Source organism: Leptonotus elevatus, chromosome 12 (genome assembly GCF_054856555.1).
Source record: "Leptonotus elevatus isolate MCC_2025b chromosome 12, RoL_Lele_1.0, whole genome shotgun sequence".
NCBI lineage: Eukaryota > Metazoa > Chordata > Actinopteri > Syngnathiformes > Syngnathidae > Leptonotus > Leptonotus elevatus.
Genome location: NC_141250.1, coordinates 4950866 through 4970347, shown reverse-complemented (window position 1 = coordinate 4970347; position 19482 = coordinate 4950866). Strand labels below are relative to the sequence as shown.

The 19482-nt window shown below is 39.0% G+C and overlaps 1 protein-coding gene across 1 annotated transcript in view; it reads right to left on the bottom strand.

The window, feature by feature from the left end:
* LOC147164317 (ras-associated and pleckstrin homology domains-containing protein 1-like) overlaps nt 1–19482 on the bottom strand; it is a 72431-nt gene that overhangs the window by 13932 nt on the left and 39017 nt on the right. The window contains exons 3-10 of the mRNA XM_086090601.1: nt 15266–15394; nt 15071–15179; nt 14853–14986; nt 11520–11753; nt 10348–10497; nt 10045–10218; nt 8360–8434; nt 431–508 (exon numbers count right to left, since the gene is read on the bottom strand). Coding sequence (XP_085946727.1) covers nt 431–508; nt 8360–8434; nt 10045–10218; nt 10348–10497; nt 11520–11753; nt 14853–14986; nt 15071–15179; nt 15266–15394 — 1083 coding nt within the window. The remainder of the gene's footprint in view (nt 1–430; nt 509–8359; nt 8435–10044; nt 10219–10347; nt 10498–11519; nt 11754–14852; nt 14987–15070; nt 15180–15265; nt 15395–19482) is intronic.

The window sequence follows — 19482 nt, the reverse complement described above, 5'->3', positions numbered from 1 at the left end:
GACATAAAAACTCACCTATTCACTGTTTTAGCGCTTGGGCTACCACAAGTGTTTTTGCGCCACTCTGTGGCATCTTCGTGCCGAGGAAATACGTTGATGAGTTAAGACACTTCATTAAGACTAAAAGGGTTTTGATGTCATCTTGTTGCCAAGGAACTATGTTGAAATGAGTTGAGTTTCATTTTTGACAAATGTAGTGCGCTTCTACATTTTGTTGCTTTTATAAGCAATTATAAACACTTAAGGGTGGGTTGTCAATTATTCATAGATTTTCACTATTGGTGACAGGGCTTGGTCATTATAGCCCACAAATAGTGGGAGAATAGTACATTGTTTTTTGTTTTTAAAAGTCAGAACATTTGTATTGCTTTTTATTGCATTGTACAGGTATCTTTAACTAATGTGACCAGCAGGTGCAAGACAACCTTACCTTTTTCACCTGAGCCTCCTTTATTTTCTCCAGGGCTACTCTGATGTTGTCCGCCTTCAGCTTGGCAGCCTGCTCCTCCTGCATGCACGCACGCACGCACGCACACACATCCATACACACACATTGTCAGACACTGTAAACAAACGACCTTACCGAACACTTAAATGCCTACAATTAGCTGAACTTTACCTGACTCTTCCAGCAGGAATTCATTGTTTTCGTCAGTTTTTGGTCAACGATTCTGTGTCTGCGTTAGCATCCAACCATGCTGGAGAATTGAAGAGTACCTTCAGATTTCTGTATTCCAGTTTCTCCAGTTACAAAGTTGTGTCGCAACAAAGGCGATCGAGCGTCGTCATGGCAACCCCATCCTCAATATCATAAAGGCAACGATTAGCGACTATGAGTTCTAGTCGAGGATTCACTTGTTTCGGTTAGACGACGCTCTCTTTTACGATAAAAATAATATATTTAAAAAACGTCACTTTGATTCAAACAAGTTTCAAATATAACCTGTCAACTCCTAAACACGTTCGTAAAAAAAAGAGAGGATGACGACACCGAAGTCGAAAACAAAATCAAAACGCATACCGTCACTCTATCAGGTTGTAGGCTAGCTGACGGCTGCTATCTGCACCGTACGGGTCGAGCAAGCTAAGAAAAGTGTGAAAAGTAGGTCGAACGACGGCTGGCGAGGAACGCTACTCATCAGACGGAAAGCAGGAAAAAAATAAAAATAAAAGCTACCTCATCTAGTCACATCTCTCTTCCGGACTGACGAGATGGATGCAACGTGAGAGAGTGCAGGGGCAGATGCCGGTCGGTGGAGGAGGGGCAACGGACAGGCTGACATCCCACTCTCTGTTGCAACGTTCATGCCAACAATTCGTTAATATCTTCGTGTTTAATTAATATTTAGAGTTAAGTGTGTGGAGGGAATTTGTCTACAACAGTGCTGGTTAAACTGTTAACAAATACCACCTAAAAAGTTCACTACCATGACCAACATAAATACATGTAGCCTACAGTTAGTTGGTTTAAATGTTCATTAAAAACGAGACGGAGGTTTTACTTCTAAAAAGTATATTTAATATTGCATTATTGTTTACACTGTGCTTAAATATATGCATAAAAACTCTACTTAATGATTCAATTAAAATGTACTGCACATGAAAAATGTACCTATACTGTATAAATGTAAAAAAAAAAAAAAAACGGACATTCCTAAAAATTACATGCAAATGCATTTGACATAAGTACACATAATTTTGGTGTACGGTAGTTCTAAAATTAGCACCAGTGATTGTTGTTTGCGCTCAGACCTCATGGATTAATTTCAAGATGTAAAGCACACATGGTCAAAGTAGCACCTGCGGGTCACATCCAGCCCATGCAAAGTCAAAATAAAATGTAACATGCACTGCTTTTATTTTAACGTGCACGTGTTGGCAGTGCAAGCGAACAAGAGCAGTGACCTGTCTTCAGGTTTACCAACTTTGAGATATGTTCATGGTCACTGTATTTAGTGACTATTCCGATCATTCTAGCAACTATTTCTCAACGAATATAGGGCCATTGCCAACTGTGATCCTCATTATAGCAACATTCTTATTTCCAGCACAGTGGAGGGAAGACAGAAATTTGCCCTGGTAATAATATGGAAGTCTAAGTGGTAGCACACACAAAATTAGAACTTTCCCTGGAGTATACAACCAGGTGACCACATTGCACATGCACAAGAATTAAGTTGGGCACAGTGGGCAGAATGAAGGCAAGGTGGCGGATCCAGACAAACTCATTTTTAGACCCTCGACTTCCGCACAAAAAAATATTAATACAACACTCTTCATTCAGTCAGACTGTTTTATCTTATTGAAGTACTGTAGACAGATGGCAATTAACTTGCTTTCTTCTTATTATACTAACAAGCCAAAAGTGTTTTACGTTATTACTGCAAGTTATGCTACACTTTTTTTCCCCAACAAACTTTTTTTTGCATGTGCAATTCTTATTACATACTGTGCAAGTCTTAATACTTCTGCTAATACTATATGAAATACAAGTATAATATTGTCTATAAGGGATGGAAACCTCTGTCCGAATTTGGTAAATGTATTATTTTTTTCACAAATCAATACTATTGGTTAGTGACATGTGGTTCTGTTATTTTTAAAAGTTACTGAACGAGCTCAAGTGTTTAAAATGCTTGCTGTCTTTTTTTTCTTTTTTTTTTGCAATAATGTTTTTGGGTTTCCTGAAAAGTGATGGTTTTGGAGAAGCGAAGACACCATCTGGCGAGAGTTATATGTAATGCAGAAACAAACACATGAAGCAATTATCGTAAAATGTACTGTTGTGTACATCATACTTGGTTTATCCCCCGACATTGAATTTATTTAACATCACTCTTTCATTCAGGTTATTTAGTTTTAGACGGGTTAGTGTAGCTAAGTGATGTCATTACATAGGAGTAGTTCTACATGTTTTTTCATGCTAAAAAATATAGTTAAATTTAGCACCGCCAATTAGGATGAAGAGTTGTGTCACAATACTGTGACACTATCTTACATAACAAAAAAAGTATGGGATTTAATTTTGACAAAAAACATTATACTACATCAGCTATTTGCTGAAAACAATGATTGAGGATTATTTGTAACATGAATACTGAAAATAACTGAGTAATTAGAATGCGGATGAGATAATGAAATCTTTTTGAGATGTTAAAAATGTTAGTTGGGTAATATGCTCGATTTGCTAGCAAGTATTTTAGGTTAGCGGAGTGTTTTTCCAATTTGGCTATAGTATATTATTCCGATTGTATTTCGGTATTATTTGGCTTCTATTAAAATAGTAAGCGTGTGCTTACTATTTTAATAGAAGCCAAATAATACTGGATAAAAAGGACAAATTCATTTAATTGAGCGGTTTTCTTCCTATTACAGTTGTCATTGCAGCTTGCCACGCACATCTTTCCCCCTCCCTTTTTGGATGCATTTGACCTATATTAGCAATTGAGTTAAATTAGATTCACATTAAGTCACAAGGCCCAATGTTCCTTTTGAGCTGCCATAAACAAGAGAACACAGCAGCTGAGTGACGCAATTTGCATAGAGGCAGCACAAGTGGGCCAGGATTTGTGTGTGTGTGAAAGCCAGTAAATGCTGACGCATTGTAAATGACAGAACCAGTGCTATATGATATAACATACTTATACAGTTTCCTGCAAGCTCTAATGTGTGCCGATACTTTGACTTTGAGCCTATTCAGAACTGCATGGGGAAAACATGTGAATAATCTGAATTGAATCTAAGGCTGCGTTCAGACTGCAGGCAAATCGGATTCCTCCTTAAATCCGATTTTTAGGGCTGACAGTCCAGACTGTCTTTAGCAAGTGACCAAATCCGATTTGGCCCTGTTAAGACTGAGCGACATTATTGAACCATCTTGACAGGTTGCAGTAGCAACGACGTCGAACGGAAGCTGTTTACCGCTCCGTACTTCCCGTTCCTCGCATGCGCGTTAAGTGGTTTTCTTTTCTTTTTCTTTCTTTTTTAACGACCATATATCTATGGCTATGACCGGGCACTATTTTGCTATTTCCCGTTGCGCATGTGAAGATCTGATGGGGTAGCGAGACCGGCTTCAGCGCAAGTAACGTAAACTGCCATTGTATTTCAGGTTGAGCATGACAGGAGCCGACGGGGCAGTGGAGCCGTCAAGGCGAGTGACTGCCGAGCATGCGAGGAAACAGCCGGGCAGCGAACAGATTGGATATTGACAGCGCGGGCGCATTCGTTTTGCAAGCGTACAGTGACGTCAGGACAGTCAAATCCATTCTATGTGTTTTGAGCTGATCAGACTAAAACGCGTCCTGTCCAAATCGGATTTCATGTGCTTTGTGACTGTTCAGACTACAAAAGAGCCATCCACATCCAATCCGGATGGGCTAAAAATCGAATTTGGGCTGCCAGTCTGAACAAAGCGGTCCTTAGTGGGACCCAACACAAAAAGGACCAATCGTGTATCGAAAATTGAAACAAGTTTGGATAAAATCCAGATAAAAAAAGCCAAGCTATAAATATGGTTAAATCTAGCAATTAAAACCTAAAAGTAAATTATGAGGTATTACCAGCAAGACCACACCACAATAAAAAAAGAAAAAAGAAGCAGGTGTGTCAAATTCAGGTCTGGTCAAATTTAATTAGCAAGAAAAACACTAATTTTGACTCATTATGAGAACAGTCATAGTCCAAAATAAGTAATACTTATGGAGAGCCTATACTGTTGTTGAAATATTACAACCGCAAAAATCCTGTCTTGAAAAAGTTTTTTACGAGGTACTATGAGGTATTACATTACAACATTTTCAAACATTAAATTTTTCTTCCCGATTATATTTTTGCACAAGCTATACAATGAATCCGGAAAGTATTGACAGTGCTTCACTTTATCCACATTTTAGGTTACATCATCATTCCAAAATGGAATACATTGATGTTTTCCTCAAACTTCTACACACAGCACCCCATAATGACAGTGTGAAATAAGCTTTTCAAAAAAAAATTTTTTTTGCAACACGCACATGAGTATTCAGTTTTTGCCACCTTGACTTTCTTACCTCTTAATTGAAGTCCGCCTGTGGTAAATTCAGTTAATAGGACATCAATTGGAAAGGCACACAACTGTCTACATAAGGGCGCACAGTTGGTAGTGCATGTCTTTGCACGAAGCATGACATCAAAGGAATTGTCTGTAGAACTGAAAACGAGGATTGCACAATCTGGAGAAGGGTACAGAAAAAAATGCTGCTGCTTTGAAGGTCTGCATCATCCGTTAATGGAAGAAGTTCTGAACCAGCAGTACTCTTCCTAGATCTGGCTGCCCGTCTATTGCCTTGGTCAGGGCGGTGACCAAGAACCTGATGGTCACTTTGTCAGAGCTCCAGCTGCCCTCTATGGAGAGAGAAGAATCTTCCAGAAGGACAACCGTCTCTGCACCACTCCACCAATCAGGCCAGTGGCCAGACGGAAGCTTACTCCTTCGCAAAAGACACATTGCAGCATTCTTGAGTTTGCCAAGAGACAACTGAAGGCCTCTCAGACCATGAGAAAGAAAATTCTCTGTTCTGCTAAAGACAAAGATTGAACTCTTTGGGGTGAATCCCAGGCGTCATATTTGGAGGAAACCATGAGGCACCGCTCATCACCTGACCAATACCATCCCCTACACTGAAGTATGGTGGTGGCAGCATCATACTGCAGGGATGTTTTCCAGTGGTATGAATCAGGAGATTAATCAGGATTAAAGGAAAGATGAATGCAGCAATGTACAGATACATTTTGTATGTAAAACTGCTCCAGAGTGCTCAGGACCTCCGACTAAGCACACAGCCAAAACAACAAAGGAGTGGCTTCAGGACAACTCTGTGAATGTCTTTAAGTGGCCCAGCCGGACTTGAAGCCAATCGAACATCCCTGGAGAGATCTGAAAATTGCTGACAATCACCATCCAACCTGATGGAGCATGAGAGGTGCTGCAAAGAGGAATCGGCAAAAACTGCCCAAAGATGTGTGACAAGCTTGTGGCATCGGTTTAAAAACAACAACAATTTGAGGCTGTAATTAGGATTGAGCAAAGGCTAAGAATACTTGTGTAGATGTGACGTCTGTTTTATTCAATAGCAAAAAAAAAGACAAATAATTTATTCTATTTTAGGATGAGGCTGTAATGTAACAAATTGTGGAAAAAAGTGAAATGCTGTCAATACCTTCCGGAAGCACTGTAAAGTGTCCAAACATGTTAAATTAGATTTGAAAATCGATTGAAAAGTGCAGGCCTATGTATCAGTGTTCCCTGTCCATCCAAAACATCTAGGCTGATAAAAGTATGTCAAATAGTAAACATGTGTGTGCATATATAAGCCAGCATTGATTCTAACCTTTTAATCAGGAAGAAACACAAAAACTTTATTTTGGATCAATAAATCTGACTTTAAAGCCGGTAGCAGTTGCTTGAAGGTAAATGGTTCTAAAAGTCTAACATTAATCTGACAACATTCCCTTGATTTGAAGCCACTAGGCTCAGACAGATGTCTGGTGCCAGAATTACGCAGGTTCTAAAATGAAAAGAAAACAACAAAAATCAGGGTCCATCAGTGGCAAGTAAGTGCAAAGCTAACTTGGATCGGTGAGGCCAGTGATGATGTGTAGTAAACCACAAGATGGAGATCAGTTTGCGCAAAAGGACTTGACAGCCAAAGCTCAAAAGTCCAAAGGACACGCCTGATGCCAGCCAACTGCTGTGTGCATGCACATGTTTTCCTATGATGGTCCCAGCAATCACTCCCCTCGGCAGCAAAGAGGATTATCGAGCTTCCATGCACTCGGCCAACACACACTCACACAAACGGATGAAAAAAACCTTAACCTTCACTATTAAGATGCCTGCAGCTTAGCTAGAGAGCAGCCGAGTGTCAAAATGATGCCAGAGACATTTATCCATTTTATCTAGACAATTCCAACAGATAAAACTATGACGGCAATACGACAGGATAGCTAATGAGAGCAAGCCTGTCCCCCCGTAGCACAACATCAATCTCAATCTGCTTTAAACAAAAACAATTAATTGGCAGCTTGTTCTTATGAACTGCATTGATCTGTGTTAGCAAGCACAGCGTTCATCTACTGAGGTCCATGACTGCAACTGGCCGACTCCCAAATAACATTACTGTTAAACAACTCAATCAGACTGATGGACACACACAAATATGTCAACTGCATTCTTGTCATATTACTTTTTTTTTTTTAAAGTAAAAAAAAAAATTGCATTTATCCCATTTTAATGGTTCAAGCCACTGTGCATATTTTGCTTTATTGATAATTATAAAACAGGACATGAAAATGACGTATCATGAAGTACGATTGTAATCTGTCCTGGTTGCTCGGTTCAATATGGTTGAAGTCGACAATAGGTCAGCAGCAATGGCTGAATATATAATGCAGAGTGAGCTGTACTTAGCATTGGTATCGTGATCCACCAGATCCTCAAGGGTTCTGTCTTGTTACAATAAATAATAAATAATAACACACCAGAAGGCAGCACGTTTTTCAAAGTTCCTATGTCTTTCTCATAGTGAGTTTAAATTTAAGTTTAATTATAGGTTATTTATTTATAGGCTGCAGCAGCAATTTGGAAGGCGATAGCAGACACAGAATCGGAGACATTGACTTACCTAGCATCGCCTCAGAGAAGACATTAAAAAAAAAATTAACATAAACATTTACCGATGCATGTGAGGCTTGCTTAAAGCACAATCACACAAGAACAAGAGATAGCTTTGCTTAAATAAGCAAGAAGACAAGGGGGGGGGGGATGCTGTGAGCAGTGTGAAGAATGCTATCTCAATGCACACTTTAAGATATACCATAATATTAATGAATTTCAGTCCATGATGTCGTCCAATAATTTTTGCAGAGGAAATTCAATACAGGGGACGCTCTAAAGTTGGACGCTCTAAATTTTTGGGTGCTATATAGTATGTTTATACAGTTCTGCAAAATATGTGAGGTTGAACCAGTGTCATGTGGCCATGCATAAAATGTAAATAAGAGCATATCATGAGACAACAAAGGGCGCTACAAAGTTAATATCTATTGGGGCTTGAGCTTTAGCATGTAGCATTTCTTGTTGTAGCATTACGTTGGATTGCATTGACACAATTTGTGTGATTGCACTTTTGCAAGTCTCGTCTTTGGAATGCACACAAACCAAATGCCTTTTGAAATCATGGAGAAGAAAGAAACGTGCAAAGTGGCAAAGACTCTGGAAGCAAAATGACAACCGAAACGGCATGCAAAAGACGGCAAGGCCGATAGACAGGGAAAGGAGAGGGTGAGCGTGCAGTGAGAAATGGAAGGTGGGGGTCACCTTGGTCAGCAGGTGTGAAGGTTTCCCTGCTATGTTTCTCAGAATCAGAGAGGTTTCCCTGTCCAGATAGGAGTGCTTGAAGGAGACAGACAGACGGACACAGAGACAGACGAGACGGAATCCTGGTGAGTGAATGTGGTGTCTTGCTTTAGCGGGAAGCTGTGTGGTGAAGCGGCAGACTACGGCAAAAGCAAGGAAACCTGTGGGGGGGGGGGGATACTGCACATACTATTGTCATTAACGACAAGCTGCAGGAAACCACACAAATATTTGACTTTTTAAACCTCAAGACGGTAAAGACTAATGGGGCGACTGAAAATACTGTACTACAACTGATGACATTAACTAATAATAATAGGAATAACTGTAACAACAACAACAATAATACAATTACAAATGTAAAAAAAAAGTATATAAAATATATAATAGTGCTATCAAAATTTAAAGTGTTAACTAATTAATGAATCAAAAAAATTATCGCAATAATCATGTATTTACAGAGATGGATCAAACTATTAATTTTGATTGCAGATTATCCTTTAGCTTGACAGCGGATGTTTACTTTTAAAGTAGTGCAGGTTGTGTTTAAGCAATAAACATAACTACATGCATTAAAGTAAAGCATTTAATAAATGTTTGCGTATGACGCTCAAAATATTTGTTCATTTCAAACTATCGGGGTCATTTTTTTCCCTATTTTAAATTATGCAAGTAATTACCTGATTAGAAAAAGCGGAAGATACGGTGGCGTATTAGGGCGGGAAATTTGCAAGTTTTATCCTGGAATATTACCCCAACTCTGAAAATAAAATAAAAAATGAGGCCCTAATACGCCGTTGTGGGAATGAGCGTGTGCAGTGGATAAAAAAATGTTGAAGATGTCCTCATAACATTAAATGTCTCAAGAATTAACACATAACAGGCAAAACATTTTGATAACAAGCCTTTCAAATTAATTTTAATTTAAGTGATTAATCAAAATTCTAAAATGTGATTAATCTGATTTAAAAATGTAATTGTTTGACAGCTCTAATATATAAACAACTGTATAGTATACATATCACAAATACACATTTTCTATTTTTGGTCAGCAGCCTCATTCTTCTAAATCTTGTGTGCTTCATCTCTAGAAATCATTTTATCGAAAGCATTAGCATACTCCACTAATATTTAGGTCATTCGCACACAAACGATTAAGCGCGTGTGCATGTGAATTGTGTGTGCATGTGTGTTCTTCGCCCTAAGGTTGCGCAACATAGAGGGCTGTAACTTTAAACATCTCAACAAGACAGAAATATATTTTTGTATAGCTACTAATGATGATGATGGATGATATCGTTATGTTTGTCATCTATCTACAGGACCATCCCGATATCCCAGTGAGCAGCTCGAAGATTATGTACTGAGGTTGGCTCATCAAAATAAGAATTTTAATGCAGATTGATTTCAACCCTTAAAAAACATGCACTTCCTGGATAATGGATTCCCGTCTTAAATTGTGCGTATGATTTTAGCCGATATGTCAAATATAATCTCTTTAAATGAAAGCAGGCTCAGTTTAATCCTGAGGCCTAAGCAGACAACAGGTACCTGCAGTAGTACACTATTGGGACCCAATGAGGTGAAATAACAATGAGGTCGAATGTTGGCATGGGTCAAACTTGCTCGGTAAAATGGCCGTTTACCTCTGTGCTGTCCCGACTCTGGCAGGTGCCATTGGTTGGGCGTGGGGCAGGAAGACCGTCAGAGTTGCTGGTATGGACAACATTGTCCAGGGACTCCATCGAGGAGGCAGAATTGACAGACGTTCCTGAGGCTGACGCAACGGAGGAGCGTGAAGAGTGGATGACAGATTGCACCTACAAGGAATTGACTCTGCATCATTACTAGGAGTAGGAATGACATCATCCATTAATTGATCATTGAGAATTCTGTTGATACATGCTATAACAGAAGGAAGGAATCATTAGCATCAAAGTCATGTTTACCTCATGCTCACTGACGGTGCCGACCGATCCCGTGCGCCGATGCTGCCGCTGGTCGGACGCCGGGCGCCGCACCGAGGCCGACGTCGTGGAGGTCGAGCCGAGCGAGTGGGAGGAACTTTGACGGGCAGCTTCGTCCATGCTCATTGATGCCTGATGGGAAGGCAGAGATGGTAAATAATCTTGATGTCTCACCGGAGGCATCTCAGTAAGGATGAGTGAACATGACTTACTGGATAGTAATTCATTTTTTAATCAAGTGGACAAATAAACTAATCTGCTTAATGAGTTTGGCTTTGGTCTTGTGATTGACACCAGGGATAAATGTTGTTGTCTTCAGTCAGCCATCTTTAAATTCTAGTCCTGTATTCTCTTTAAACAAATGCAGATATGGAAGGCATCTTGGAAAGCACTGGAATTATTCCTTGCAAGAAAGAGGAAAACTTGCACTATACGGCAGACACTAGATGCAAGGAATGCAGTATGCAATTTTATACAACATTGTGATCACGAACCTCTAATTGTTTACAGGATTTTCTATGGTACATTTACATTGCTGTCCAATATAAAATACAATATGGATCAGAAGTAACTTGACATTTCAGGCTGCTGATCCCCCCCCCCCCCCCCCATTCAAATATAATTCTGATAGGGTTTATTTGAATTACGATAAATAAATGAAGTAATAAGGCAAACCACAAAAGTAAAAAAAAAAGAAGAAAAAAGTAGATACATAGTTAAATTATGTACATCACCTTCTTCCATTTTAGTAAAATATATTTGTAGTAAATAAGTATGACATGAACATTTTCTGACCAATCAAGTGAAATTGAATCCTGTGGCACACCTTGTGAGCTCTCATCACACTAATGCACACTGGTTGGGAAGTCCAAAATATGATTTCACTTCCTCAGGGGAGGTAACACATTAAAATGTGAAGAGAATTAGTTGGAACAGCACATTCAAATATAACTTTGGTTCATGAGCTACATGTTACTTCATCAGAAACAATCTAATCATCTCGCATTTGCTCTGTTGCTTATCAGGAACATGTTTAGCAAGATCTATGGTCCACTGGCTAACCACCCCCAACTATTTCTCTTGTTTCATAAATACAAACATTGCTTCTTCTTTTTTTTTTTTTTTAAGAGCTCTTCACACTGCTACTAACATACCTTCTCGAGCTGAGCAGTGATGTCGTCCAGGCTAAAGTTAGATGCCAGCGCCGGCCTCCCTTGTTGTCCAGAGGCAACCCTGACGGTGCCGGCCGGCGAGGCCCTGGTGCTGCTGCTGCTACTGCTCGCCCCGCTGCTGCCACCGCCACTGACACCGTTAGCTCCACTACCATCGCCGCATCCTCCTGCTGATTGCTGCCTGCTACTGCGCCCTACTGGGGGCTTCTGACGGACCTAGACAAAAAAAAGTGTGGAAAGGGATAAAAGATTCAAAATGCTGCCTTTGTGAGGATGCCGTATTTTCGCAAATTGTGACTGGGGTTTTATTTAGGGAGGCATCTATTGCACTGAGAGGTTTAGTTATTGAAAGTGACATTTTGTAATATTGCTTCATGTGTGTTAAAGTAGCAGTTGTTTGAAAGTTCATAATTACCATAACAACTACGCTAATTGCCGTTAGACTGTCTACTTCACATTACGTTTGCATTAAGACAGCATATTTTTGTTAGACTAAATTATAAGGTTTGGTTGAACATTTTGGTGTTTAAATATACGCTTAATCCTCCTCTATGTTTCATTTTTAGAGCAAACATCAAGCGTCTTATTTAAAGAACTGTGTGAACAATAAGAGTGTTTTTACAAGTGTAAGTGTGTTTTAAAAAGTTAAAAATAAGTTTAAAGCGTGAAGGAGAGGTTAAACTATATAAACTTGTATGGTCTCTCTTTAACTCATTCACTGCCATTGACAGCTATATACGTCATTTGAACTATTTCTTATTAGTTTAACATATTTTTCCAATTTTGTTAACAAGCGTATGAAACCCTAGATTTTTTTGGTACATTTAGAGCAGATATAAAATTTGTGATCAATCGTGAGTTAACTAGTGAAGTCATGCGATTAATTACGATTACACATTTTATGTTCCTGAGGCCCCTAATTTTTAGTAATCTTTTCTTTTTTCTATATATATATATATATATTTTTTTTTAATAATCTTTTTTTTTACAAGGAAAAGATTATTAAAAATTAGGGGCGTCAGGCGATTACAATTTTTAATCGTATGACTTTACTAGTTAACTCAAGATTAATATTTTATATCTGTTCTAATATAATAAACAAAAATCTAGGTTTTCATACTCTTGTTAACAAATGTGGGAAAAAAATTAAAAAACTAATAGAAATTGTTCAAATGAATTTTTGACGTCTATAGCCGTCAATGGCAGTGAATGAGTTAATGGTAATTTAAGTAAAGCCAGGGTATCTGCAGGTTTTAGACAACTTAAGACCACTCCTTTATGATTTGGGTTCAATATCATCACAATGTTAAGAAATTATATTTGATCAATTCCATCATCTATACTGGGCTTTGAGTAACTGAAGCCTATCCGAGCTGACTTCAGGCCAGAGGCGGGGCACATCTTGGACTGGTCGTCAGTAAATCACAGAGCACATACCGAACCACTTATTCACGTTCACACCATGCACAAATTAGTCTTTAATTAATGTAATATGCATGGTTTTGAAATGTGGGAAAAGTAAGTGCAATGAGAAAAACCTGCGCATGGGGAAAATGAGCAAACCTCACGCAGCAATGTTCCAACACGGATTCGAACCCAGATTTCCAAAATCTAAGGCAGATGTGCTAACCACTACTTCACCATGCAGCTATATCATTTTCATATCTCAACATTTAATAGTGAACATTTTACAGAAAGTTTTTAGGACACTCTAGAACCTGAAGTTTAAAAATGACATTTTAAGAAATGAAGTAAAACGGCAAGTACTGAAGCAGGTTGTGTAGGGAACTCATTTACAACATGCAGTAAGACTCTATACATTAATCTGAGAGACTATTGCGCTGCTGTTTTGGTTAGCGACAGTTCAAATAGGCTCACCAGTTAACTCTTTCATGTCTGTGTGTGTGTGTGGGTGTGTGGGTGTGTGTGTGTATGTGTGAACTGACAATCAAAATTAACACTTTTTTTCCTGATGGGAAAAGAAAGGCATCTATTTGAGGGAGGTGTATCTGCTATTTGAGTTTGACGTGTTATTGGCTGAGTGGCAATAATGTAACAAATGTGTCATATTGTATGTACTAAGATTTAGGGCTGGGCAATAAATCTAATTAATTCAACACATTGTCATTTTAAAAATCGAATCGTTGAAATTTTTCTAAATCATGAAATTGAATTTTGTCTTTTGGATTATTAAAAGCTGTTGTTCTTATGTTACGTTACATTCAAATGTTTTTGTGGCAAAATGCTGGATGGGTGCTTTACAAGACATGTTTACAATAGCTACCAACTACTTGATAGTGGCATTTAAGAAAAAACTATGAATGTTAAGTTTATGTCAAAACCAATTTAGAATCAGTATACATTATTGTTGTCTGAACATTTTGCACAGGAATTATTTTTGAACAAATGAGACCTTTGAATAAATGTTTGTTGGGTGTATTAGATTTAAATCAATTAAAATCGTAATCGTCCTTAATGTCTGTAAAAATGTAGATTTTATTTTTTGGCCATGTCGCCCAGCCCCACTAAGACTATATATGGCTACTGTACACGTAAGGTACAAAACATTAGAGACATCTCCAAGCATGATGCAGCGTCAGAACATTAAGTTTACCTTAGTATCGGTGAGTCCTAGACGTGCCATGCTGCTGTTGTGTTTGGGGTTGACGGTGTTGAGCTCCTGCTCAATGGAGCTGAGGTCCGCCATAATTTGCTATTTGAGTTTGACGTGTTATTGGCTGAGTGGCAATAATGTAACAAATGTGTCATATTGTATGTACTAAGATTTAGGGCTGGGCAATAAATCTAATTAATTCAACACATTGTCATTTTAAAAATCGAATCGTTGAAATTTTTCTAAATCATGAAATTGAATTTTGTCTTTTGGATTATTAAAAGCTGTTGTTCTTATGTTACGTTACATTCAAATGTTTTTGTGGCAAAATGCTGGATGGGTGCTTTACAAGACATGTTTACAATAGCTACCAACTACTTGATAGTGGCATTTAAGAAAAAACTATGAATGTTAAGTTTATGTCAAAACCAATTTAGAATCAGTATACATTATTGTTGTCTGAACATTTTGCACAGGAATTATTTTTGAACAAATGAGACCTTTGAATAAATGTTTGTTGGGTGTATTAGATTTAAATCAATTAAAATCGTAATCGTCCTTAATGTCTGTAAAAATGTAGATTTTATTTTTTGGCCATGTCGCCCAGCCCCACTAAGACTATATATGGCTACTGTACACGTAAGGTACAAAACATTAGAGACATCTCCAAGCATGATGCAGCGTCAGAACATTAAGTTTACCTTAGTATCGGTGAGTCCTAGACGTGCCATGCTGCTGTTGTGTTTGGGGTTGACGGTGTTGAGCTCCTGCTCAATGGAGCTGAGGTCCGCCATAAGGGCGTCCAGATCGACATTTTCCCCCTGATTCAACGCCTCTGCAACCAGACAGAACAGCACCTGCGTATGACATCTCAAAAAGGACTCAAATGAGTAGCCTCACTTATGTGTGGGAGTCTGACCGTTGATGTTGTAGATGGAGAATCTGTAGGAGAAGTTGGCCATGTTGGTCTCCTGTCTTAGAGGCGCCTTACGCTGAGGGGGGCGCTCCGGGCGGCCATCATCCAAGCTCTAGGTGGTCCAAAAACACCAATAAATGCATGCCAAACAAAGAAAAATTGGAGTAGAAAGAGGCTTGTGTAGTTCAGCATGTGTACCTGCGTGAGTTTGTCCAGTTCTCCCAGCCAGGCTCCAAACATCTTATCCAGATCCTGATCCTCCTTATCGCTGTCCTCCTCTTCCTCCCCTTCTCTGACCTCCACCTCCTCATCAGACAGCTGGTCCATCTGAGGAGAAAAAAGAAGATAAAAACACGCGCCACCTGTGAACTTGACAAGTGGACGACCACCATCTTGGATCACAACAACTTCAAGAAGGTTAAGTTGACTAAGGGACTCAAATATGACAATGGTAAATCTACACTCCCCTGCCATACATGTGCAATCTGGATCAGATCTTGATTCAACTTGGTTTGGCATGAGCTACAGATGGCATACACATTTAAGACTACAATAGCTATAGTTTTAGGAATATACCTATTAGTCAGTTTAGTTTTTCAAAAGATTGTTCTAGATAAAAAAAAAGAAGAAGACGACTAAACAAAAAACAGTGAGATAGCGTAGTAAAATCAACAAAACATAATATTTTATTTTAAATAACAGACAAACAAAACAAATATAACTAGTACATAATAAAATAAAAACAACAATATAAATACAGTTAAAATAATTTGGGCATTAAAAACCACAACATAATTTTTTTTATAATATAATTAATAAATTGATAAAATAATGTTAACGCAATAAAAAAGGTGGAAGGTAGATAATAATAAAACATGATAAAACAAAAAAATTTTTGTATACCATTTGCATTATGAGGCGATGATTTAGGTAGGGGGTTGGGGGTTGTGGTGGTGGTGGTGGTTAGGGGCTAGGGGGTTGCAAAAATGACCTGGGCAATTATTTTAAGAGGGTGACAATATGACAATGTGGTTGCTACAGACAATTTAATCAGAACCTAGTTTGCTAGAATTGTTTCCCAATTGTTATCTAAACCAAATTTCCATGTAAACAAATAAAGTGACAAATCCATGCTGATGAAAACTTCCTTGGGATCTGATGAGCTACTAAAGTAAAACCACAAGGCAGAGTAAAAGCTGACGGCGCCATCCAGTGGCTGTAAGCATGTACTTTTCAGACTACGTTCCCACGTTTCTTCCTCTTTCTGTTGTTGGCTTAATTGATGGAAATATAAATGAATAAAATGATCAAACAGTAATTTGAGCCTTGCTATATTTAATCTGCCTTTTATATGATCTCTCGTGAAATGTTTCCACTCTGTCTCCACCCAGGCAGGCACTGACCCCATCACAAAGAGCTATTTCTGGGCTGCTGCTTTGTCGTTCGCCCCTCTCTGCAGGGGGACACATGGAGCCAACACATACATGGGATTAGAGAGCAGCAATACATTGAAGAACACGCGCGCACACACACACGGGCGAGGAGAGCAGCGCTACAATTAGATCCTTGTGGATTGGTCGCTCTGTCATTTTAGAGGCCTGAGCACAGGGCCGCTCTGTGTGAGCTTGTGCGACGACAGGAACTCCCCCAGCTGCAGTCTTGTATGACAATTTACTGTTTGCACAACGGCGCCCATTCAAGGCAAAGCAAACGCTGACGGCACCCAAATTCAAAGATGATCACAACCTCTCACATACCTAGCTTTTTATTTGAGTCAATATCAAACAGTAATTAAAAAGAAAAATAAGAACTGAAGTATGCATAAAAGATTTCTAAAAAAGAGGCAAGTGCAATAGCAAGTAAATTCAGATAAAGAAAAAAGGGAAGTAGACAAGAAAAAAGTATCAATATTGAAATAATGGTAGGCTCATCTCAATTTAAACACACATTGATTTACTCAGTGTGAAATGTGAATCTGACTGAACACAAAGCTGATGACTTACTCTGTTGTATGAACGGTAACAGGTAGATACACAGATGTTTATTGTACCTTCTGCCATTTGATCGGAAAAAACAATTTATTGTTCTGCCTGCGATAGATGAAAAAAGATATATTTGTGATGAAGAAATCATTTTCAGACAAAGTAAGTGAAATTGGATGATTTGCTGCGTGATGATGATCCTGATGATCACTCATGGCACATTCGTGTGCCACAGCACTCAATCGGAAATCACTCAAATAGCTAAAAATTATAAGGAAAGCCCCATTTTGCTCATTGATGATGTAAAGTTGCAATCAAATGTCATACTGTTCTTTTCATGTGGGCGCTCTCTCTCTTATTTTAGCACAGTGTGGGGGGGGGGGGGGGGGTTATTAAAGATTATTTTTCAAGACTTGCAATAAGCCACTATATAGAACGTTTCTGTTTGGTGAAAGTTATTATTACATCACAGCTGCATGCAAGCCAGTTCAGTCAATAGCTTACTCCTTGTCTATGCCTTAAATCAACGCACATTCAAATGTATACAGTAGAACAAATCAACTGGAGGAAAATAAACACAGAGGATGTCGGATGGCTAACTGCCATTTAGCCGCACTACACCACTACTGTACATTTTTTGTCAAACAGAGCTGAGACAGCAAGTCGTCCTAAAGACCGGTGTGTGTGCGTGCGTGCGTGCGTGCTTGCGCAAAAGTAAACCGTAATTATTTTGCTACAGAAGCCACACTCCTCTTGTCTGAACAAACTGAAACCATGCAATCATCCTCCCACTCTTCTTTCCACACACCCCTTTTTTTTTTTTAACCACGCAGCACAGTTCCACTCCACATATTCCATATTCAGCTCATCTTGTTTTATTGTTTCTTTTTTACAAAATAATTAACTATTTTCATTATTTTGTAATTACATTTTTTTATGCTGAGTGGTTGCAGATATTCACTGTACTGCAAGCAAGTACAACCACAACAAATCAACTTTTCTAATGCTAATTAACAATTGACATCACAAGGGGGAACACCGCTAATTACAGCCCATCAAATGCACAGAAATTTTCACATAGATTTCCCGGTGGAAGCCACTCGTTAGAATTGTTACCACAAGCTTCACTATGAAATCGTAAATCTGGTAAAGTATTGTTGTAAAACGTGTGCACTGCATTACTGTATTTTTATGACTTGGCGGCTCTGTCTCGCGCACTTAAAACCAAGAAATGGGCGTGTCCAGTGAAGGTACTTGCTGCATCACTTAAAGAAATGCCTACATCAGTGATGTCACGTTCCTGCTCATCCTTTGTTTTAGAACCACCTCAAAAGGAGGTTCTGAAAAGCAGTACCATTGTAACCGCATAGAAAATGTGGAGCGGAAAAGCAACCATATATGGTGAGCCTGGCTGTTTCGGGGTAGAACTGGTACAACAGAAAAGCGTCTAAACTGATTAACTTTCAATATGCATTGTCCACGAAAAACGGAAGGTGACTCCCCACCACCCTTGAAAAAATAAATAAATGGGCGTGCCGAACCACAAAATATGGAGGGCTACACACTGTACCAGCATCTGGTGTGATGTGATGTATAAAATAGCTGTTGGGCAAAGAGAAATGGGCAGAAATGAGTGTTAGATGTTCTTTGTCACACTTGTCTCTGTACTTGGCATTCCACAGTGGCTGACCTCTGTTGCGGGCTCCACTAACTGTTACTGCTGATAGATACTACATCCAAAGATGGAAAAATACCATGTTGAGTTGATGTTCTCCCCATCCATTATGTGTTGAAAACAAAAAAACAACAAAGGTTCGTTTTGACGGGCAGTAATATTGCGGAGGCGAGAAGTTTAATAAGACTTCAACCTAGCACACTTTCAACACTTCACACCGTAACAGGCAGGAAGTGACCCTCACCTCTAGGCTGTGATCTTTTCACATTTCACACAGAGTTAAATACGGACTTTGACAGCAGCTGTTGTGTAGCATAAGGAAGCTGACAGATGCTCATACAGTGTTACAGGATATATTTTTAGGTTAGAGAAAAGGCAGGACTCTAACGTCGGTAGAAGCACGCATCTGGACACAGGCGACTTCCAGCCGCCCGCAGCATAACACAGCACACAGCTCGACGCTGCCACAACTAAACCAAAAAAAAGCTTTTAAAGTCCCTTCAGTATATTCGACGTGATTTGTTCCCACCGCTCTATAAACAGGTCATCGCGCATATGTCATATTTTTAGGTTGGCTGGGTGGGATTTTGGGAGTTGGGACATAATAAAAATGTTGAGAATAATCAAGGGAATAAAGAAACTTAAGATGGATGCACTCCAAAATTAACCCTAAATGAAAACACATGCTTCCTTTAAATGACACAAGAGGACAAGCGAATGGCAGTTTTAAAAAGTCAAGGTTTCAATAATCGCTAATA